This window comes from Cottoperca gobio, chromosome 24 (assembly GCF_900634415.1).
Source record: "Cottoperca gobio chromosome 24, fCotGob3.1, whole genome shotgun sequence".
In the NCBI taxonomy this organism is placed as follows: Eukaryota; Metazoa; Chordata; class Actinopteri; order Perciformes; family Bovichtidae; genus Cottoperca; species Cottoperca gobio.
Genome location: NC_041378.1, coordinates 13,067,813 through 13,093,030, shown reverse-complemented (window position 1 = coordinate 13,093,030; position 25,218 = coordinate 13,067,813). Strand labels below are relative to the sequence as shown.

At 41.0% G+C, this 25,218-nt stretch overlaps 1 protein-coding gene across 1 annotated transcript in view; it reads right to left on the bottom strand.

Moving 5' to 3' along the window:
• LOC115028845 (MAM domain-containing glycosylphosphatidylinositol anchor protein 2) overlaps positions 1-25,218 on the bottom strand; it is a 158,925-nt gene that overhangs the window by 58,593 nt on the left and 75,114 nt on the right. Inside the window, exons 4-8 of the mRNA XM_029462716.1 lie at positions 21,348-21,544; positions 17,863-18,001; positions 17,346-17,615; positions 4,261-4,352; positions 3,356-3,593 (exon numbers count right to left, since the gene is read on the bottom strand). Coding sequence (XP_029318576.1) covers positions 3,356-3,593; positions 4,261-4,352; positions 17,346-17,615; positions 17,863-18,001; positions 21,348-21,544 — 936 coding nt within the window. The remainder of the gene's footprint in view (positions 1-3,355; positions 3,594-4,260; positions 4,353-17,345; positions 17,616-17,862; positions 18,002-21,347; positions 21,545-25,218) is intronic.

Sequence of the window (25,218 nt, the reverse complement as noted above, 5' to 3'; positions counted from 1 at the left end):
GGTAAGGGTGCGCAAGTGTGCGTGCGTGTAAAAAGGGGAAATAAAGCTTGCGATGAATCAAATCACAAGTTGCGAAAGATCACACGACCCAAAAGTCATTAATCAGTCAAGAACACACTCCAGTAAAGACAAAGCGTAAACAGCTTGCTCCAGCGGCAACACCGACCCATGGGAATCTCCCACATGGAAAATCTGAGCTTCCCAATCGCGGCGTCTCTGAAGCGTTGTGCTGAATGGGTCACACCCCTCGGTGGACTCTATGAGCGATAAAGTAATTCCTGGTGACATCCGAGCATGACTCCACATGCTGCCCTTTGATTGACCTCACACTTGGAAAATACAGACTAAAGAACACAATTCCTGTCCCATTACATGTGTTGCCCACTGTGTTTCACCATTATTGCAGAGCCTGCACAACGGGAGTACGTACAGAATTGTATGGTTAACTGCACTAAAATGTGCTTTGTAGCAATCTTCTAAAAAAGGCTTTATTTTGTTGCCTGTAAAGCTTCTTTCTTATAAAATAAGACAGGCAAAGAGTTGATTGATGCTGAAACAATAGATAGAAAAATGGATGTTTGAAAGCAGATTTTGTCCTTTGATTAAACTGTTCAAGATTGAATGATTTCTTTAAACACCTACGCCTTGTCTTCTTTTGAAACAAGCGATGTAATAGCAGCGTATCTAAAAGTCACAATGAACAGCTGCTGTAACACTGGTCTCTTTCTAAGAGACTACTCAACACGCCACGATTGAAACTATAATGATGCAGCTGAGTAGACAAGGTGGACTGGTATGCTGTGTTATTAACATGCTGCATACATGTATACAAACGTTAGTCGGGACAGTGGTGGAAGCAGCCAATTAGATGGGAGGACGATGGATGTTTAGTCTCTTATTAGTCAGACTGATGGAGTCAGCTTTGGTTCACACGAAATCCAATTGAACAGTCAATGACGGTGCTGTGATACAACTGTGTGCAGTAACTAGGAATTATAGTAGAAGACATGTTTCAGCATGGGACAGATTACTGGAATTTAGTTAGGCAGTGAACAACAGTCTAAAGAAGACATACAATCATTCTTATCCTGTGGAGATGGTGGGCTTAAAGTGTCGCTTCACCCAAATCACACACACACAAAATCTTGATAGTTTTGCTTTGATCTGCCTCAGACTTACGCTGCCATCCCAGCATAATGGCTGTCTAGTTTCGATTGTTCTCCTAAATAAATGTTTTAATTCATTTGAAAAACCAATTACAAGTTCCCTTAAGAAATAAACATTTATAAAAAAATAAAAAAAAGCATTAAGATGGCAACTTTCTAATGTGGTTCATACCACAGACAGAGTTCAATTCACCTCCATTGTGTTGGGGTGCAGAATTCTCAGCCACAGGAATGTGACAACCTTGGGCAGATCATTTGGAAAGCATGATTTGGATGAACTGACCATTTAGAGCAGTGGTCTTCACTATTTTTTTTTACATGAGAGCCGCATTAGATAGGACAAAGTCAATAGGAGAGACACTTTTACCGCAGAGTATGAAAAGCAACATCCAGTCATAAAATGCCTGTCTGCTTATTAATCTGTCATCCCACCCAGAACATATAATATGCAATGCAGCCAACCAATGCATTCATTAAAAGCAGGATTATCTTAATACTGGGATGATGTTGTCAAACTCTGCAAACAATATCTCTGCTGAAGCCACAAAGCAGTGTTTCACAATGTTTGAGTCTGAGAAGATTTTTTTTTCCCGAGCCAAAATCCATGCGATCTCAAAAGATGCCTCAGTTAATCGTTCAGCTGTTTTAGTTGTCCTGTGTACGAGCCTTTGTTTTCCAGAAACAGAAGAAGAAAGGTGCTCTATTTTATTGACGAATTTCACTTCCAGGTGCGTAAATTTCGTTGAATTTTGGATGCGTCGTTTAAAAATACGGCTCCAAATGACTTCTCTTGAAACCAGAGCGGGTCTGTTTGCACATTAAGCACGAACGGTTCGACTCGTGGAGGACAAATAAAAACTCCTCTGTCCACTTGTCTTGAATTTTCCTTTGCTCGTCTTGTACGGCTCGTACCTTTCTTTTTTAATGGGAGCAGCTGTTGTCTGTCCACAAACCACATCTTCAGCATCTTCCGCTCGATTGGCGGTGGTTTGATGCTCCAAAGACAAATCTTAATTTTCCTCGTTTGTCACGCTTTGTTTCTGTCCACCTGCTGTGCAACTATTTAATAAGAAATCAATCAATTGTACGTCTGTAGAAACACGCGCTAACTAGCATGTAATGGTGAAACGAGTCGACCGGAGCCAAGCTAACGCAGGTATGAAGTGCCAGGTTGGTCGTAGTGTCCTCCCTTTTTAGCAAATGTCCATATTCATAAGCATGCTTATGATAACATATTTAATGAACTTAAGTTTATTTATTTCTATACTAGCCCACCATGTATCTACCCGTCCAAGAGCACATTCACCATGTAGTGCTGATAGACTGAACTGGCAACTCCGCAGTGAGTCAGTGTCGGCTGAGCAAGTTTAAATATCTTGTTTCTGGTCTATATTTACAACTTTTATCAATTATTATTATCAATTATTGTATTATTATTTGTAGGCTAATAGAGCAGACACTGTGTTTTAATGGGTTATATGTAATAGCCCTGCTTGTTTTTAGTGTTTTTATGAAATATCTGTATTGACTGCAGTCATATCTATCACCTCTTTATTTATCCGACTAAATTAATTAAATAAATAAATTAAAGCTTGGCGAGCCGCACAATGAGTAACACTGCATTAGAGGAACATTTACTTTTCTTACAACCTGGTCTTATTACACATTATTGCTACCATTCCAGTTACACACCATCTTAACTGCTGGAATCTGAGGAACTTTATTAGACTCTACTAGAAACATCTGACAGGTTGCAAGTTTAATTATACTATATTAACCACTTACCTAGAGACGGATACCAAGCTGAACATTACATTCATTTTTTACACCTGTCAGTTGTAAACTCTCATTAGATGGTAGATTTTTTGTTCTACTTTGACCTTCATAGTCGTAAACACATTGAGATTTATAATGCAATAGTTTTTACTTCCAAATAAATGGTTTAGATAACTTGTCAGGATGGCAAAAAAGAAAAGAAAACAAGACTTAGATTGTGTGTCCTTTAAAAAGTTGAAGCCCCACAGTCTAAGAAACACTGCCACAGTTTTTCATTCTTGCACATTTCAATCTCTCATGATCTTCTAAAGCATGTGTGGGTGACGGAATTAGCTACACGATGTCTGTGTGTGTCGTATGTGTTGGGGGAGGTATGAAGATGCGTCACTGACACAAAGGGGTGTGAGGCTCACCAGTTGTGGAAGAGATGTTGACGTCAATGCTGATCTCAGGGATCCCTCCTCCCTTCAGCGCAGCCACGCAGGTGTAGGTGCCGAAGTCAGTGAACTTGAGGTCTATGATGTCCAGGTTGGTGGTACCGGGTGAGATGTCGGGGTCCGTCTGGGTGATGACCATACGCTCTGAACTCCGAAGGGCACGGCCATTCTTCAGCCAGCTAAAAGTCAGCTCCTCTGGAGGGGTCGCCTCCACCTAGGACATTCAGAACGTCGTCATTTTAGCTGCATTGATGGTTAACTTACTATAACTTGTTACTTTAGGCATACGTGTGTGTTTTGCCTTGAAAAGGGTCTAGCTGCACAGCTCCAGGCTCGAACCCACCTCCTCCGTAGGATCTGTTTCGGGTCCCAAGCTTGGAAAATTGTGTCCGCTGGAGACGATTGTTAGGATACAATAGCATGTGTTCACTAGTTTGATAAGCCACACAACCTTCACCAATAACGTCAAGGTAAACAAGACAACCTTTATTTTTATACAACTGTTACTTATAAAGTCAGTCAACGTAACTTTAGGCAGAAAATAACTTGTACTAACCCTATACGTTTGCCAATGCTAGCGGAGATTAATACTTTAAGCTTTTTGCTTTTTCACCCTGTTGCTGTTGCGTTAACGTTAGTTTGCTAACGACATTCGCATAGCTAGCAAGGTTGTATTGTTCACCTTGGTGTTATTGGTGGAGGTCGTGTGGCACGGACACGATACTATGTATTTAATATATACTCAGTATATACTCATAAGATATAACAGTGGCAGGTAAACGTTAACTATTAATAGGGAAGGGCGTTAAACACACATGATTTGGTGGGCCTGAGCCTGGAGCTGTGCAGCGGGACGCTATTTGTTGTCTCTGTAACTATACCTGACAAGAAATCTTGACTTCACGTCCAATCTGGATGTTGTCGTCATTGTGGTAGGGGTCCGGAGTGATCCAGAATCGACCCTTTTTCAAAGCTGTGAAGAAATAATCCATTTGATTAGAACTAGATTTACATTTGCACTTGTGTCCTCGCAAGTCTGCAACACACTGCTCTAACTAACCTATGAAACATTTACTGTAGGCTCTGCTTGTCATATCGATGTGATTTCTGAGATGTAATCCCAGAGACAGGACTTTATGGATTTTTTAAATAGATTTTTTACTTTGCTCAATGTCATCACTTGGGCTGTAAATCGTTGATATGCATCTCCAGTGAATATACTGTAAACCTGACTGTGTTACACGTACCTGCTCAGCCTTTGGGCACTTCACACAATGTGCAAATGCATAGAAAGACTGGATTGTGTCACAGCTACCTTATGTAAGCGATCTGAGCATAGCGCGGTGTGCAAAACTCTTTCTTTTGGCTTATTTAAATGTGTCACTTCAGTACCGGGGTCTTGGAATCATAAAAGTAGTTTTAAACCCGAAGTGTACAAGTAGACATTCATATGACAACTGTAACTGTTCTCCTAAAACAACAACTGAAAGTTTAGCCTTTGATGCGCACAAGGGTCAAACAGAAAAGTTAACAGATGCAGCAGAATCGTATGTTTGTTTTGAAGTCGAAAGCTTTGAAGCAACATTAATATTGATAGCTACGGACTGAAGAATACTAAAGCATTGAAGCGGGTTCACACAAACCCGCACGCTAACACACACACACACACACTGTGAAATCGCAGAGATACCTAACAAAATATCCACCATTTCTAATCCAATTTGGTTTGCAAACTCCATTTTCAAAGCATAGCTTCTCTGAACAGAAAAAGGAAGATGATTTCATTATAATACATGCTGTATTGGTTCCAAACCTCGCGCCTACTGTTCAATTCATCTCCTCAGCGAAAAAAAGCTGACTGCACCATGGAAATCTTTTCATCTAGCAATTCCCGAGTGACATTATCATATTCAGTTTGGTAAAGGGAAAACGAAAAACAAAACCTGCGTGTTAAATTTAAACACAGGAAATTGAATGTGAAAAAAAACAACATTAAGATGCCTGTCGAGCTGCACATTGAAGGGAGAGACGATTGACATGCGCCTCCTTGACGTGATCTTCCTCCTCGCGTTTGAAATCAACGTCTGCAGGCAGCGAATCCTATTTCTGACGCGTGTCAGATACAAATATTACAAATCATGTCAACACACAAATTCTCAAAAACGCTGCTGTGCAGTTGCATTTGTTCTTGTATCACAAATATTCTCATTCTTCAAGGCACTGCCTATCAATCATGTTCCATAATCCAAAGGCAATAGCATGGAAACATGGGGCAATTAGCATAATATGGAAAGCAGCAAATGTCTGTGACCTTTGTGGATGTGAAGATAATACAAGGCATTACCTGCAAGCCACGTTGTTCCCCATCCGGGCTCATCGCTGCATCACAGTGTACATCTACTACACACACACACACCATAATTCTATTTCCTTAAAGCCAAAATGCACAGTATAAGGTTAATGAGTCAACACTAACTCAGTGGTGGAAGCCATTAAGTGAGCATTTCTGTACAGAGTTGTAGTTCCAATTTGACAGTTTGAAAAGGCTTTTACATGTCAGTGACATCCTCAGCTGAGTTGGTAGCTGCGTTTTAAGAAAGCTTTATCTCATCCACGAACACACACACACACACACACACACACACACACACACACACACACACACACACACACACACACACACGTATTTCACAAGCCATTGTGCTGTCACAGGTGACAGCGGATAAACATTTGGATTAACTGCTTTCCTCTTTTTACATTCCTCCGGCTCAAGTATATTCTTCTCTCAACTTAAAGAACCGCGACATAGCTAGGTACTTAACAATCACTGAGCCTGCTCTGCGTCACTGTAAGGCAGGATTTAATCTTTGTTTGTGAAGTTACCTGTCACACGAATAAACTCAAGTATATATGTCTGTAAATGTAGCTGTGCATCATTGCTTTCTTACCCTATTACAAAGTGCTTGGTTCAAAGCAACTACTGTAAACTGGCGATCGGTCGGCGTACTTTGAGAAGAAACTGGTCAGCAGCTTCACATCTTTAGAGTCTTAAGTGAGATAAAGTGAGACAAGAAGCATGATGTACTGCTGTACTCACTGAGCTTCTAAAGTCAGCTGATAATATTTGAAAATCTATTAAATAATAGTTTTGTTGCTGACAGTTTTAGATCTTTGAGATGCTTTTATTCGCCTAAATTGAATTTAAAACCAACCCGTATATTTGGAATGGCATTCCTATAATCTCAATGCAACAATCTTTCCACTTTTGCATAATGTGTCTAACACATCCTCCCTTTCCTTTGTGTTTACTGTCAAACACGTTATCTGTGTTATCCCTTTATCAGCTCTCCACTAACCACCATGACTGATAAATTTCAACTGGCATACATTTTCTCATTAGATAGGTTACTGCTCCAGGCAGGCGTGCATTGGAAATTTGCTTCAGAGAGAAATAGTAACCTGCAATTTATTTAACAACACACCCATGTTATCAGCAAAACAAAAACACTACATACATACATAGATACACTTCACTGATCACAGAATGTGAGGAAGGAGGCGAAGAGGAGCTATGCACAAATCACAAATTGGTTGCTTTAACCAGGAAATGTAAATGATCTCTCAAGCAGTAGCACACGTGAGCTCCATCTAAGAGAAACTGGACTCTGAAGTGTGACATCATTTGCCCTTTCTAAAATGTCTTTCTTATTACACTTCACATCACTTGACTTTAATAGATGACTGACTGGTCAGGTTGATGTGGGTGAAAAGGATGTAAGCAGGAAAAAGTGCAGGGTACATTGGATTATGCGCTACGTACAAGTGTTAAGCTCTCACATCACGAGTATCAAGGTAACGTATCGGCCGATGCAACTTCACCTCAGAAAAGTCAGCCGTTCATTGCTCACACTTCTAAATATCTTGTGCATTATTTAACTCTTTTACTATTCAAATTAAAATAACTTATTAACTAATTATAACTAATAAATAACTAATTATTACATGGACCTTCATATTGTAAACCCTGCTGAATAGATGTATGGCTTACAGGTCTGCAAGCTCCAATATACTGTATAAAAAGGATCTAGCTGCTGGCATTTGTGGTAGTGGTTGGTTTTACATATGAAATGTGGATTCCAAATTAAAATTGGAATACAACCAAGGATCAAATCAAAAAATCTATTCTGCAATCATTTTACCATCAGTTATTCCAGACAAAACGTGAAACCTCAGGGTTATTTATAACGTAAAGTACATATGACTATGCTCAGTAAACTAGGCTACTTGCATATTTATTAACGAGTTCTGGACCCATCGCTGACATTAGAGAAGAACAGATTATAGTGCACACTGACCCGGCTGCTCATCCTCTTCTTTTATTATTTATGATAATACCTGCACACCATTATCATACTGATCAGAACACGTCACCACCAAGCACCAGAGCGAACATCAACTTTAAATAAAGAAACCCACCGAATATCGGCGACGACCTGTATCTCGCAGTGTTGTAAAAACTTTGCAGAAATTAGACGAAAGATTTAATGCGAGGCTTAATGAACACATGAACTTTGCAAAGACAAATATTCAACCACGCAAGGTGCAAAGGTACATTTGTAAATCAATTGCTTCCATCTCTTGCACGCAGATTTAGATTCCACAACACCAGAACCTAACTACTAGTGAAACTGTTCCCTTCTCTTTACACACTTCTACTCGCGGTGACTCAGCCTCCTCTCGTTTCCTCACACAGCTGCCGTGCACGTAAAAGGGCCAGTGCTGCATACTGTATGTGCGCTCATGCATATTTCAGAATTAGTTCCCTCCCTGCCTCTTTCACATTCAAACCTCCTTTCCTGCAATTTTATCTGACCATAAATATTGCATAGCAAGTAGGCCTTCCTGTAAATCGACTACATTTGTGTACAAGAGAGATAAGTGGGCATTACTTCACCTGGCTGTAGTAAATTGTGCTGGACAGCTGCAGTGACCTAAATGGTGCCTGTTCCCTGATGCATGTGGAGAAATCTAAAACTGGAGGTATTTTAAAAGGGACTGAGTATGCGGGGTGAGTGCAGAGTTGGGAGACTGTATGTCACTGCTACCCCCCTTTCTGATAACCAATTCATGGCAAAAGTCAGATGAATCTTTAACGACGACTCAGCTCAGAAACAGAACTTTTCCATTTACTCTGGAGGTAAACTGTGTCTCCGACTATTGTTCCCATAACATCATTAATATCTTAGTAGAGTATGTGTGTGTACAGTAGTAGTTAGTGAGTCAGTATTTAGCTAAAATGGAAGGAGTGTCTGTCTGTTCTTCGAATTTCTCAACAATAGTTCATCTGATCGAATACACATTCGGCGGGTGTATTGCAGAGGACCCAAGGAAGTGCAGTGTCAATTCTGTGCTCTTGAGATCCACGGGACACGGTGTAGTGTATTGAGAGGGGATTCCCTATTAACTGTTACACGGCCAAAGAGCATGCTGTGTAAAGCTCGCTCTCCGTCGCTCGCTACAGTAAAAACAGCTTGAAGCAGGTATGTCATCGGGGAACATAGCCAGCCAACAGGAGAGGGGCGGCTCACACATTAAGTGCACAGGGAGAATCTTCCAAATGTCATAGAGAATTTGTGTCGGATCTGTGGCACTATAGTGACCAGGCCCAATCTCAAAGTCTTGAAAAAGGTTTTCAGTCTTTACACCCCTACAGTACAGGAAGGCTAAGACTGAGCATTCATGCTAACCCTATAATGATCATTACTATTTGTACTGTGTGTTAAAGACTTGCAGCAGGATTCATTAACGGCATTCCCCGACTTGTTAGCAAGGCTGGTCTAGTTGCAGCTCATCAACAAACTACGCCAGAAACCATCAGCAGAATAAGCAACATTTAAACACACATCTCAGGCACCAGTATAGAAAATACAGCCTTATTTAAATGAAAAAAAAACCCGTTGCCAGTATCACAGGCTATGGAGCACAAAACCCCAGTCAACCTACGCACAAACAAATTCTACATGAATTATTGATGCATTTTAGAAACTGCTTTCCTTTTATCTTCATCTTAGCTTTCTGCCATTGAACCTTGACTGTGGCAACATTCCAAGGAGTAAAACATCCATTATAGGGACACGTAGAGTAGCTACTTCATGGAAATATCAAGAGAAGAGAGGAAGGCTCTGTACTTACATTTGCATTACATTTCTCCTGTATCCTATTTTGACTGAAAGATTGCACAAGCTTCAATGGTGATCTAGTGGCGTTCTTTTGGATCATTACGAAACAAATTAAAGTGTTCCTTTCTCTTTATGGCGAACTGAAGTGCTTTCCCCTGCAGCAAACCTGCATGATTCTCCATAGCTTTAATAGCTTGGGGGAATAATGGGTGGCCTGAACATGAAAAACGCAGATAATGACACAATGAGAAAAGCCCCGGTTGAGGTCTTCTTCTACAGAGAGCTCATGTCACACGGCAGGATTACAATACCACCTCAGGGGAGATTCTTAGCAGGGCAGAAGTACACACACAGCCCTGACATACTGATTATGACATGCACGTACTGTATGTAGGAATAAAATGACAGAGGCACAATGGGGGCATCACGTTGGCGCACACACAAATGCAGCAAAACTGCAAGAAAAAAGATGTTTGTGCCCCTCTCCACTCTCTCCAGGGCTCTCTCCCCGGCCGCCTTTGTCCGGCAGAGAAGAAAAACGTGTCTCACTCCGTTCTCACTCCGTTCTCACTCCGAATCATTATCCTCCGGTCTACCCATCAGACCATCTCATTTTTCAGTCACACCTGACTGTCCGTCTCTCAGCAGGCGTCATACTGTGCTCTCTATTCACTCTCGCGGAGAATATCAGCATGTGAAGCTGAACTCATCTCTCAGAGCCAGATGGATGTCCCTCTAACTGCCTCCTCTCATCCGCTCAAGGTTAAACACAAAGAAGGACAACGGGCATTAGCATGGTTCAAAACACAAGACATTCGCATTTGCACGCGCAAAACACCTTTCATTTTCCTATTATCACTCCATGCATCTTCACATTAGCAACACATTCCCCCACGCATCAGCACAGTTACAATATCCCGGCCACTCACACATGTCCGTTCTTTGGCGGGAAGAAACCGAGTCCTAAGCGCTGCTCTCGACCTTCAGGGCTGACCTCCGGCTTTAAATTATGTCGAATAGGATTCACACGCACACACGGGTGCTGAATGCACAAACAAAACAGGCACGTGCACATGTACAGGCACACTCGTACACATGCAAATACACACAGGCAGTCCACAGGGCCGCAGCCCAAGAGACAGGCTCACCGGTGCCAGGTCTGTCCATCCAGCCATTGAATCTGGCATTCATGAATGGAAATATATTCAGCTTTCAAACTAAATTTATTCCAAAGCAAATTTGATAAGGGTCATTCACATGTTGATTCACATGCTGACAGCTGGATTTTTACAAGGCACGTCATGATTGTTTTCTCTCCACCAAACAGTGTAAATATAAACAGCGGGGCACACACACTGAAAAAGATTGCATCTTTGCTTCTCTATAAATAACAGCAAGCTTCCAATCAGAGTTGCAAATTGTGGATGGTAGCCAGTGTGTTTGACTTCAATGTGTGTATGTGCGCGGATTTAGTTGTGTCTACGTTAGCAGTCGGCGTGATGGATGTCTTGGGTGCAAAATACCTGAATTTGTCAGGAACCCCTGGAGGAATTGTCGAGAAAATCCGACGACAACACAGGTGCGTTTGATTTTGAATCTTTGATAGCTACAGCAGTGCTCATTTCTCTACATCACACAGAGGGGAAACACATTGCTTATGTACCGAGTCGTTGTGCGGGGAGACATGAAAACAAAATGCCCGGCCAGCTGCCCACTTCAACAACACCATGTACAGACAGTCCTGTCTCAATTTACCAAATCTACATTCGAGAGCTGCCTACTCATATTTGAGCAACAGAAGAAAGGAAGAAACAACCAGTGCATAGTGTCTTTGCATTGTCGCAGCAGATATATCAAAAACTGGTGTGTTTGTGCAGGCCAGAAGGAAGGAAGGGAGGGTATTGACCTGCATTTGAGAACGTGTTGCGGACCCTTAATCCTTAAAAAGGATCTTGTCAGCAGGATGATGTGATGCTGGTAGCCTGCTGGGCCGGCTGCGGCGATAGCCAAGCCCTGGAAGGCAGTCTGGCTGGTGGGACAGTATGGCCAGAGAAACTACCATCTGCCGGGGAAAGATGTGTGTTTTCACACACACAGCCCCCTTTGGCAACAGCAGTTTGAGAAGGGCCTTCTCAAGGACTGGAGAGGAGGGTAAACAAGCTGAGATAGGCAATGATGAGGCTACAGGGTGACCCTGCAAAACACCCTAAATTAACTTAGTGTAGCAGCATTAAAATCAATTGGTGTTTCTTTCCATACAAATGCAAACATTCACAGACAGAAGTCCAACATTTCTTCCCAAGTGTTTGTAATTCCAAACATTTCAGTCTTTACTCTCCATGGCCACACATACTTTAGCAAATAGCAGAGCAATTTTGCATTCTTGATTCTTCGGTTTTGTTGCCTACAGTGGAGATATTCTAAAAATGAAATCAAGAGGCATACGAATATATGTGAAAATGTATCAGTAAGCACACAGACGCCATCCTCTCTTTCTGTTTCCTCTCTTTCTCGCACACGCACACACACACACACACACACACACACACACACACACACACACACACACACACACACACACACACACACACACACACACACAAAGAGCAACTAAAGGTCTGCCTGTGCTCTCGCCTTGAGCCTGGCTTATCCTCTTTCAATTTTCCTTTTCTGCTCACTTCAAAGTATCACAGCAGTAAAAGGTTTGCAGTATAGCGACTGTGCTGTTTGTACAGAAATACACTTTTCATGTGCATATATGACAATCACTTTCATTAAAAAGTCTAGCCAACTAGAGAGGAAGCAACATGTGAGATTTACAAGAGAACAAAGCACAACGGCTTCTCTTATTCCTGACATGCTTCTATTGTTCTATGTATGGTAGATACTTCAATGCATTTCCTGTCTCATTTCAATAGAATTTGATCGTCTTCATTAATGATTGATTGGCATGCTAAGAGGAAGGTAAAGAGAAGAAGACAGGTTCAAATCCACTCTGCGCACTACAACCTCTCCCTGTCCACTCCCCCTCCGTTTGTGCTTTCACTTGGTGGGTTTGTCATTGAAAGGGCTGTGAAACCTCTGACAGTGAGTCCACGACTATTATCACCCGGGCCGACGTATGATCAGCTTATCGGTTTGACGGTAAGTCTCAACCGATAAGTAACAAGACATTTCAGTACAGAAATGCTAAACATATGTTTGGGGTACATAGTGTGTCATCTAAAGAGGACTGACAAGTTAGTTCTTCAACTTTAAAAACTCAAACACAGTACATTGTACAGTGCTCTTCTCAACTATCATTTGCTAGCCCCCTGTTAACCGTATTATTATTATTATTATTATTATTATTATTATTATTATTATTATTATTATTATTATTATTTTCTTTTTCCCTTTTTTTTTTCTTCTTTCCCCTCCCCCCACTTTCCTCTACTATTGTAAAGCGGCTTTGAGGTCTCGAAGAGCGCTATATAAATTAAATGTATTATTATTATTACATGTCTTTGCCACAATAACAAATAAAATAAAAATGTTGGATCCTTATTACACGCAGACATGTTTGTAATGTGTTTATGTCAAAAGAAAACAGATATTTATATCTTTTTATCTTAGCCTTTTAATGGTGCCACCTTAAACTAATTTAAATGATTTCATTCATGTTTTGCTATACCTGGTTTAACATTGAATGTGTAAAGGTAACGGAGATACATTTCAGAGTGTGTATTTTTGAAAAGCCTGAGATCAAATAGACTGTGTTAGCACGGGAACAAGAGGAAGTTTCTCTGATAAATGTGTATTGGAGAAAAAAACTGGCTTTAACCGAAGGGAGTAAAGCAGTTGAAGGGAAACAGGGGCCCATTGTTGATCTCATGCTTTCAAAATATGGCTCTGACAGTTTAAAACATTTACAAGAATGGTGATGAATGTGGTTTCCCGGCAGGAGGGTCGTTAAGTACGGCACAGATACGGAAACTAGGCATGAATTCCAATGTTATTTTATACTATTTTAATTCTGCTATTTTTATAATGGTACTTCAGACTCATTTACATCAACGCTGTTATTAATGTACTGTAAATGCTCTTATTCTGTCTAATCTTGTACTAATTGTTATGTTTTTGCTGAGAAGCACTTTGGGCTGCAATTCTTGTATGAAAGGTGCTATACAAATAAAGCTTATTATTATTATTATTATTATTATTATTATTATTATTATTATTATTATTATTATTATTATTATTATTATTATATATCCATATTTAGCTCTCAAATATAAATATCTGCTTAAAAATCTCTTGCAACTTTCTAAATATTATTTTAGTCATGCTCATGAATCTTTCCTTTCTGTACCGTGTCGTTACTGGTGGGTTTAGACTGAATTACCAGAATATAGGCAGAAGTTAAAGAAAAGAAAAACACCTCTTTTTTTCTAAATTCAAACAGCGAACTAAGGAAATTGTTAATATGCAGCAAGTTATTGGGAATTATTATTATTTTTAAGAAACAAATCAAATCCATGATAGATTTCTATAATCAATGCAGTCTATTTATACACTGTTCTAGCGCCCAACCTTCTCGTGCATGTTGATCCCACAATTGCATTTGCATCAGTGACAGCTCATCAGACTCAGGGGAGCGATCCCGATGCCACGAAGAGATATGTGATAACGTCCCTGATTTCTTTCTTCATAATTCATCATCCTGCCCCAGAATTAAAATAAAGACTGTACTGTGCTTTGCTTCGAGAGCCGAACATAGCCGCTTTGTTCAAATTCATTTTGACATCAGTGATGTATTTTTTGAATGTCAGTTAAGTTTACTTTGATAATCAATATATGTCAATGTCCAAGTTCAATTACGTATGTTGATCCAACCTTTTGCTCCCAGTGACGGTTTGTCAGAGATTGTGTGTTGATTAGACGTCATTTATACAGCACCCGCTCCCTCTGTTCTTAAGTGACTTAAGTAATACAACTATTGATCCCACAACTGCACCGACAGGAGCGACTGTTCATCCATCTCATGAGAATGTTCTCAATTTATTTTCTGGTTTTATTGATCCTGCATTTGTTTGGTCACATATTGATCAATTATGTCATTTAAGCATCTCCACATTTAGTTTGAGACCGTCTTTGGTTTAGTTCGTTTTCACCCTAATTCACACTGAGACGTGTGACGACTCATTGACTTGATTTACTACGAACATCATTTATTGCCAGTTTTTTATCTATTCAACCCTCTCCCATGTCCGATTGCCTTCAGTTTAAACATCTACAGCGAATGATTGGCTTTAGGAGAATATACAAGGCTGCAGGTTGATGTTCATATCTCCACTACAGGTCTTTATCAACGTGTCTTTAGCAGGAAGGATATGAATCCAGTATGCAGAAACTTAACCAACACATATTTCCTCACACATATGATCATTTTAAAGCGCTTATAGTTCCAAATAGTTTTTTCATAAAGCCCTGCACTGCATGACAAATCAATAACTGCAGTATGTATCCTGCCTGACATTTAGTCAAGCAGAATAAAACATTTTTGTTTTAACTTTTAACAAGCAATGCTCTGCAGCCTCACATGTGACACATCAATGAGTGTAGTATTCAAACATTCTATATATTTAAGGAAGGTGGTGATTTTTGTTGTTGTTGATGATATTTCATCAAGATCCCATATGAGAGCCATTGTCAGTCGTACGGCACATCAATAAGAGTGTGATATTTATTGCAGCGATTGCCTGCGGTGAGTGTGCTCTGACTTATTTGCTGCCATGGGACACCTGACACCTTCTCTTTGATGTAAACCTCTCAATTCTCAAGTCTTCAACTATATGGGCACTTTCACAATGCAGAGAAGGGGTTTATCTGTCAGGGGGGCCATCATAAATGATTTGTTGATGATTTGATTTTCATCCCAGGGAGTATATGGCTGCATAAATAAATGCTTCCAAACAGTCTGAGCACAGAAGCGACCTGATGATGGAGCTGTGGCATAATCTCTTAGATGAAAGGAGAAAACTCTCTGTGAGAAACTTTCTCAGCCAATCTGCTGTTTGTGTGTGTGTGTGTGTGTGTGTGTGTGTGTGTGTGTGTGTGTGTGTGTGTGTGTGTGTGTGATGATCTTTTAGAAAGTTCAAATTCACATTTGGATCATCCCCGGGAATGCTGTTTTTTTGTTGTTGTAAGGCTTCCACTAATTATTGCATCTTTTTATTCACCTGCAAAAAGGTTCCTGCAGTTTCACATTCAGGGCATTGGGATCCTCTGTTGTGTCACAGATGAAAGCCTAGTCAAACACCACCCTTAATCCCCGAGCTTAGTAATAGCAGTCAATTTAAGATTATGAAAGTCGATTTCCTCATGCATCAAGTCGCATCTGTGCAGGTCTTATATCAAAACAGCTTTTCTTTACAGATGGTTAAATTGCCTGTTTTGAGTATTAACCTTAAAAAATGTTTTTTAGCATTTCACTGTAGTAAGCATGTGTCTGCTAATAAGTGAAAGTACCCTTCACCTTCTGGATATCCACATTGATAGGAAGCTGTCAATATGACAAGCATGCAGAAATTGGTACTTTGAAAATGGTAATTTCTGTAATGAGCTAGATCAGACGCTCTTCTGCCTCCTATCCCACTCAGGTGAACAGCTTGGGAAACATTTTTCTTTTCTTGATAATGACCAAACAGGCAGCAATGTCCCTCTCCCTGCTGCTCTTGTTAAATTTGTGTTAATGACTCTTTGACTCTGTGTTTTTTAATTAATGGTTTCACACTCTTTTGCCTCCAGCGCTGTCCTTGGCTCTCTGTAAGTAGCCTGATCAGTAACAACAGTGAGATCTAATACTCTGTGTGTTTGTAAGGCCAAACAGCATATTATATCTGAAGGACATTCAGTAATAGGCTACTGTGAATACATTAATTATAAGTCCATAGAAACAAACTTTAAACTAATGCATTGCAATACGGTTGCAATGTTTAATCAAAAGTAATAAAGTAAACAAAAAATACAAACATGAGCACAACAATATAAAATGTGCATATTTTGCTTGCATACTCAAGCAGCAAAGAAGGAATTTGAGGCCCTTGATATATTATAGATGTAACCTGTAGTATGCTTTTTGTTCTCAGACAAGACATGAAATAAATAATCATATCAATAAATAGAGTAAAATATATTAATGAATCAATATATTATACACATATATATATATATATAGAATATATATTTTATCATTTGAGAAATCATGAAAACCCAACTGCTGCCGTACATAAACACAGCACACAGATATAGTAACTATCCACTGCTTTTATGTAGCTTAACGCGACTGCACACACTTCCTAATGAGCAGCTAACTAGCTATGTAGGCTTAGATTGCTACTCAGCATCCAAGTGAAGAGTCTATGTTAGCAACAGCAGCTAGGTGGTTCATTTAGAGGCACCTCAGCATTCTATAAATGTCCTCTTAGAAAGACTCTGTGAAGAGCAAACACAGGACGAGTCTTCCTCATTGGTTGTTGCAGCCAGCAGGCGCTAGCTAGTTAGCTGGCAGTTGCTAAAGGTGCAGGCACTGGTGACAATTCCACTATCATAAAAGTGTCATTTTGAAATAAACATTTCTATGATTAAATCAATTGTATCCATTTATTCATGTAACTATGTCATATGTCTTCTTTATGCCTACATAAAGAAGACATATGACATAGTCACATGAATAAATGGATACAATTGACTATGTTATTTTTTTATGGCTCCATATATCTGGTCATGCAGTCATGTATTCTCACCTCGCACCACAATGGTGGTGGACTTCTTGGCCGGGTTTCCCACGTTGTTACTGGCCACGCAGCTGTAGACCCCCGCCTCATCAGAGGTGATGGCTGGGAGTGTGAGCGTGCCACCCTTCACCACGCTCCTTAGTGGCAGGCTTTCGTTACTGGTGATCCAGTTGAGAATGGGGGGCGGCTCTCCCCCTGTGGTGATGCACACCAAGGAGACCGTCTGTCCAGGGTTCACCACGATAGGATCCTCCACCAGCAGCTTGATGGACGGGGAGGCTTTCAAGGAAAAACAAAATGACAATTAGAAATATTGGCAGAAGATGAGCAACTTTGGCAGGTATGACAGTTAGAGTATATGTCAGTTCACTGTCTTCATGTCTGTATTACAATTATTAATACTCATTTATAGAATTTCTATTTTGCATCTTCTTGGAATAATGTCAAAGATCACTGCAAAAACAGTAATGTTGGGTATACTATACTTATAAAATGCTAATGCAGGAAAGTGAATAGTCCTAAGTACCTGTCTTATTGGTGAGTCTGAAGATAACACTGCGGTCAGGGATCCCACACACATTTCTGACAGAGGCGACGCAGCTGTAGTTGGCGTAGTCCTGAGGACGCAGGTTCTTCAGCTTCAAAATCTTCGTTTCCCCCTGCAGCTCAGACCAAACCAAAACTGGTATGCAAATGTGTGCAAAAACATCAACATAAATCAAGTAAAAGAAATGCAGAAAGCTAGGCACTGGCACGGAGATGTCAAAGGCCAAACAGCTCCAAAGAAAGGTCAAAGAGATGAATATGTATACAGTTTTAATGAAGCCCAAAATTAAAAGAAAGGGTAGCGGAATTCAAGAATATCACTGTAAATCAGTGTAAAAAATGGTGGTGGTAGTTTTAAAGGAAATTAATGTGTCAACTTGCTTAATACTAACGTGTGGATTATTCTCCAGTCAATTGCCCTGCGGTATTTTCACCATTCAGCTATAGCAATATGGATGGGCTCAGCAGGGAACGGCTAGCTCACTTATAATGTGTGTTTGATTCCTGCAGGGCCTGTCAACCGCGAACCCCGCCCAGGAGGCTATGATGAGGATGTGAACCTTTGATCTGGTTGACTCCAATGTGTGGGATGGGAGGCAGCGGATTAAAAGATGAGTCAGCTATACTCTGCGGCAGTCCACACAACATGGCAATCACTCACGTCTTTCATATCCAACGAGGCTCATGGATAACTTAATTGTATTAGATTAGCCATGGACCCCGCGCTACTCTAGCTTTATTTCTCTGTCACCTCCGCTGCTTTGGAGCAGAGATCAGGAGATGAGGTCCGCGTTATTCAGAGTGCAAGCTCTCACAGCAGGGGTGGGTGGGTGGGGGGGGGGGGGTATCCGCAGAGTGGAAGGAAAATCTATTTAGAAAATGCAAGGGGCAGAGAAAGGAATGGAAAGGACAAACACATTAAACCGAATTGGACAGGGGGATTGATGACCATATTGATGGAAAGATTGAACGCTCAAGTACACAAGAAGCTTTGGGAACGGGACTTATGGCTGTAGGTAAAGGGCAAAGAAATTATGGATGAATGCATTGTCACTGTCAGGAGAAAATCTGTCTTTGGAAACAGAATCAAACTCAGCTTGATGAACCTAAAATGTAGGGAAGTAAAGATGCAAATGAGGGCATTTTTAATGCTAGCAGCAGGAAAACTACTAACTTGACTACATGGGGGCCAAGAAAATGAGAGAGGAAGCTGAACAAAAGAGCTGTAGTAAAATGTGATGTTTGCCTCAGTTGGGCGATGAACAATATGTTGCTAACTTTAAATGGTTATTTCCTTAAGAGCTAGATAACAAGCTCAAACAGAACACCAAACGGCAAGAAAACATCAAAACATATCGCCTGCTGTAAAGAGGTGGGAATCTGACGAGGGATGAGAAATGGCTCCATTATACCTTCCATAATTGTCCTATTCTGTGGCACTTTGCGAGGGGAAATTATGGAGAGAGAGGTGGAGGAGAAAGTAACAGACAGCAGAAAGGACAGAGTTGTGCAATAAAAGCCCAGCTCTGGGCCTCACTTAATTATAACCCGGTTCTCACAGGACAGACTCTGAAATGCCACCTCCGCATTTCAACAGTAACAGTGGGAATACAAAAAAAAAAAACCCCATTTGGTATAAAGAAGAAGAGAAGGTGCAAGGGAATGAAGCTGGAATGAAGAATAATGGAGGGAGGATGGTATGGAGGCGTATTTAATTCACAAATCTGCCTGCACTGTAATAGACTCAACCTTGCCCCGTAGGCTTGATTCTGGTCAGTTTTGAATTTGTAACTGAATTTTCGAAGTATGTTTGAGGCAAGTTCAGACATGTTGATGAAAAATAATGTTATCAGCCATTTATAGGAGCAAATTACAAGGAGTTTAGTCAGGATTTATTAGGGGTTGGACTCTCACAAAGCTAATCTCTGGGTTTTGTGTTGTGCTCATATTTTCAGACCCAATTAAATATTTAATAGAGGGCAGGATGAAGGAGCAAAGAGGTATGGAGAGCAGGGTGGAGAAGGGAAGAGAGTCTGATGAGGCCCAGTTGCACAGCTTCTTCAGCCTCCTTCACCCACTCCATTAGTTCCAAGCCATCTTTCTCCATTTGGCCAAACATCAATTTCACTTCCTTTTCTCTCTCTCTGTTTCTTAAGCCTCTTTTTTCTCTCTCGCGTGTCTATTTCTCTGCCGCCCCTGTTTAACATACAAATCACATTTAACTCAATCAATTCAAAACCTAAAATTCCCTTACTAGTGACAGAGCAATCACAATCAGTTCTTTGTTGACTGCACATGATCCTTTCTTTTCTCTTTTTTTTTTAAGAAAAGTTTCTCAATTTCCAAATTGTAAAGAAAATCCATAATTGAGAGAAGTGATTGTGAAGAAAACCCAATCTTTCTTAGTCTGAAATTACTCAATATGCATGTAACTTTGTGAAACTGGGTTACTGAAACTCACATTGCTTTTCATAGGGTTAATGAGTACGGCTGCTACTGTCCCATAGCTTACAGGGGTGGTGTTAGGGTTTGGGGTAGGGCTATGAAAAAACAAACTAAAAAACAAACAGTCCCAATGCTACAAAATGGTATTCTTAATATAAATAGCAACGCTATATATTACTGTATTTCACATTGCAATATGGCACCTTTGAAACAAGACGTTGATTCATCAATTAGCTCCTGCAGCCTACTCATCTTGTGAAAACAACACAGTGTGCTTGTGTTATTGCACGTCTTACTCATAGCCAAAAGTGGTTGATGAAGGTCATCATTTACATAATTGTAGTGTCTAAGGCCTTAAAGTATATGCAGAACATGAGCCTCAATATACCGAATTACAAAGCAACAGAGTTCTCATTACAAGTGATAATAATAAGACCATCGCTCTCAAAATAGGTTGACTTTACATGTAGGGATCATCGTTTTAGTTTTTTATTAGATGGCGGTTATCAGCTGATTATTCACAAGTGTGCTTTAAACACAATCTTTTGTTTCAGCAAAACTGTTTCGCTCACTCTTTCTATTACAAATCTTGGTTACAAACATTGTAATACAAGAACCCCTCTCATAGCGAGAGAGGATTGAGTCATACACATGTAACCCTGCTCTACTGCTTTAATAGAAAACGCCGGATTGATGGGTTTACCCCCTTCTTTTGGTCACACACAGATGGGTGCCACAGGTCATGAGCGTGTCTCTCAGAAGAGAGCATTGTCTGACTGTCATCTTCTTTTGCTGTGGCTTCAAAAGCTTATTATGGTTGTTTCACATTATTCTATTCTGCATCAGCCTATTTATCCTGTCTTTGTAGTGCGCAGGAGAGGGGAAAACGTGCATGTCTTCATGACAGCGATGTTAAAAGACTCAGTATTGCCAAATCCTTAAGCTTTTACCTGTGTGGGATTTAGTGAATACAATCTTTCTCTGCAAGTACCATTCTGTCTGATTTGGATTCTGTCTTACCTGAGTGAAAAACGGCTCATAGATCTCCACTCCCTTGTCTGAGCCCTGCGTCAGGACCTCTCTCCCACGATGCCAGCTGTAGCGCACAGGCGGGTTGGAGTTGGCCACGCAGCGCAGGAACACAGTCCTCTCATAGTAGAACTGTTCCTTAGCTTCTCCTATGCTCTGATGCACCGTCACCACCGGGTCGTCAAGGTCTGGGAGAGAAGAAACAAACACTATCAATAAAACCGCTCGCATGAGTTAGTTACGAGAAGAGGACTCCTCGGATCAATCAGTCACATTGATCACAGTTGTACGCATGAGTATATATCTGCTTAGCTGCGCTAGCAATAATAAACAAATCAGGTTTAAAATCTTTGTATTATCAGTAAACACAAATACAATCCAGCGTCTTGATTGTGGTTGAAGGTCTGACCGAAAGGGTCAGAATTCTCATTGCACTAGGAGGGCCAGTTATCAGCATGCACACAGGGGGTCGATGTGGGAAAGGAGGTGAGAAGCCAACTACTTGAACTACTTAAGTCAATAGGATGCAGCCCAAGGGCACATTGACTTCCCAGTCAATGAGGGAGCTGCTCTGTGTTCCAAGTCGCACTACATTGTGAGCTGCAAACATCAGCGAGGATGACAAAATACAGCTCACAAAATGATATTCGACGGCCGATACTTCAAAGAACAATGTCTGATTTAGGCTCTGTGTGATTTTACACGTCTGTTACTCTACTCATTTCCCAAAAGATACGAGGGAAGTGTTACCACAGCGCTTGGTTATTTGAGAAAGTGCTCGTGGTTGATTAAATGGATTCAAAGTTAATCATCTTACCCGGCTATCGCATTAAGCCTTGGCAAATGGTGTTCATCATAGCTGCGGTGTCTTTTAGCATGCTAATACTCCCCCTTTTAGATTATGTCCATTTGCACGCTCAAAGAACGTGGGGAGCTAGCTGTTCCCCTTTCATCTCCGTCCGAGATGCAATCAGTTTTGAACACGAGCAAAAAGGCAATTTAAAGGAGAGGATGAAGGAAGCTAATGCAAGTTATCCCTGATGCTAAAATTCGAACTGATAAAGGCTGACCTTTTGCATATGAAGGGGAAAGCGATTGAGTGTATTAATGAGTGAGTTAGTGCATCAGTGAGTGAGCAACAAGGTGGATGATTGAGTGATGGAGAGAGCCGGCATGTGCAAACCGCTTACAGTAAATGAATACCCAAATCTTTAACGATTATAAGCCTCCAGAGAAAAACTACACACGCCTTAGGTATTATTAATGGATGAATTCATTGCTTTTAATTCAGTAGCTGTGGCCCACCTCTGGATTTGCTGAGGATCAGGTCCTAATCAAGGTGCCTGCGGGCCACACTGCACAGCAACCAGCCTCGAACGCACCAGGCAGAGAATGCTGATTCCTCAGTTTCATTAAAGACATGTTCTGCCCTACAGCCCCTTAATCAAAATCTAGCAGCGGTCAATACTTCATCCAGGATCCATTACAGTGTCTCAGGTAAGAGCAATTACCTTTGGGGGGGTTGGGGAGAAACAGGGGCGGGGGTGATAACGCTCCGGAGAAGACAGAGCGATTGCAGGGCCGTTTTAGAGGCGCAGATTGCTAAGTAAATACACTGATTCATTATAGAGAGGAGGAGGAGAGTATGAATCCCACATCTTATCTGTGTGACTCTCCCCAGCTTCCCCCTCATCTGTTTCCTGCTTCAAACAGTCAATTTACCAACTGTGGCAGGAATAGAGTGATTCATTGACAACCCTATCTGCCTTGCGAGAATCGTGTCTTTAAGCAGTGGACCTGATAGGATGCTGTCTTTTTTCTTTCTTTCCTTGTGGTGACAAGAGTGTATTAGGTAAAGGAGCGGTTTGAGCTATTAATAGGGCCAAAATGATATGCAGAGAGGAAGTGGATGCTAGGAGCGCAAAGAGATAAATATGGAAATATGGAAATGAACGCACTGGATTAAAATTTGATGAATTTCAAACAAAATTCCACCTACACCATCAGTCTTTCCCCCCGTAAGGATGTTGTGTGCGTGTGCGTGTGTGTGTGTGTGTGCATGTGCGTGTGCGTGTGTGTGTGCGTGTCACTCTTGTGCAATTAGCTGCTGAAGTCACGCTTGACTGATTGTGAAGCTTAAATCCCCGGGCCCAGAGGAAAACTGCGGTGTACAGGCCGCCTGCGCCAGAGTTGTTAGGGTTTGTAATTGCAGGTTTATGGGTTCACAGGCCGGTAAATCTGCCCATGTACAGCTAAATGCTCCAGCGAGCTAACCTTAGCATCACTCCTGCTCACTCCTGCCAACCTTGACAAGTCTCAAAGCTCTGGGTTTCTTTGATATTAAGACACGGGAGCAGCGTAAACGCCAGACACATTGCGTATGTGAGGAGGTCTCAAAAGACAAGCGGGTAAAAAAAGCTATTCAGTTTATCTTAAATCTTTTTATTCTCTCAAGTGGGAAAAAAAACTTGAACAAAACCTGAAGACGTTTATATTCCCGTTTGAATAACAGAATGGAGATTTCTGCTTTGTATGCCTGGCAAAACATTTGTTGGACAAATAGGCAGTGAGTGGTTTGGATAAAAGAGGAGACGAGGATTAAAGAAGGTGCTTCATTATCACATCAAACCTTTGCTCCTTCCTTTCATGTCCCCCACCCCCAGTGCCTAAAAAAAAAGAACCTGCACAAAAACTCACACACATTACCTCACTCAATCTTTCCGCCCCCAGCCACCCACACACACACACACACACACACACACACACACACACACACAGACACACACACACACACACACACACACACACACACACACACACACACACACACACACACACACACACACACACACAGTCTTTCGGGTGTTAATCTAATGCAAGTTTTTACTTTTTTTTTTTTTTTGCTTGGCTTTGAAGTCTTTCACTCTCTCCGTCGGATCTGTCAAAGTCACCTGGGAAGAGAACACCTATATGGCTCCCAGGTTGTCAGCCGTGAGCGACAGAGGCCCGCGATTAATTTCACCTTATCACCGTCCCAGCTTGATTACCAGCAGGAGCCGCTGACCTGAATGACCTTTTGTGTGATGCCTTTCATGAGTAAAAACAGCCCTGTTTTGTCAAAGAGAAGCTATTTGCTTTAATTTGTGTGCCAAAGGATAGGGAGAGACAGCGCGGAAGAGAGAAGGGGTCGTGGTCAGAGGGAAACAGAGACAAAAGGGAGGAAAAGGAGGGTCGAAAGCATGTACAAACTTCTACACGCCTGCTATCAAGATAGAGGGTTCATGAGGCGGTGATACAGTATATCGGCTGTCTCCTGCACTCATTCCAAATAAGGGTGACTTGCTCTCTTTCGCGCTCGTTTTTTTTGTAGAAATATGGGCATGAGGCATTAGCGACTAGGGAAGTTATTACTTGGCAGCCTGTACTGTGAATGACCTCACCTTCAAGCCTCTTTTTTTTTTAGAAGCATTTTAGAGTTTGAAAGTAAATCCTAAAAAAAAGGTAGAACCACCTCCACATAAAGCAAGAAGAGGATCATTTCTTTCTCCGATCAGATTAAAAGGTGTCTGTTCATGCGGATATTTGATTTGTGTGATTGTTTTAGCTGTTTGTTTTTAAATAATAGCCTCTGATAAATAAGGAATTGAGATAATGGGCAGTGAGGGTTTTGGCATGATACATAATGCATGTGATTAATACACTGTAAGAAGACCTACAATTTGCAACATGCGACATCAGTTTACAATGTGTAAACACACTACATCAAATAAGACAGCACAAATAAAACATGATCGAGATGTCCTGTAATTTCCGTTTGCTGAATGGCGCGCTTTAATGCATTTCATTTATGTGGGTTAAAAGG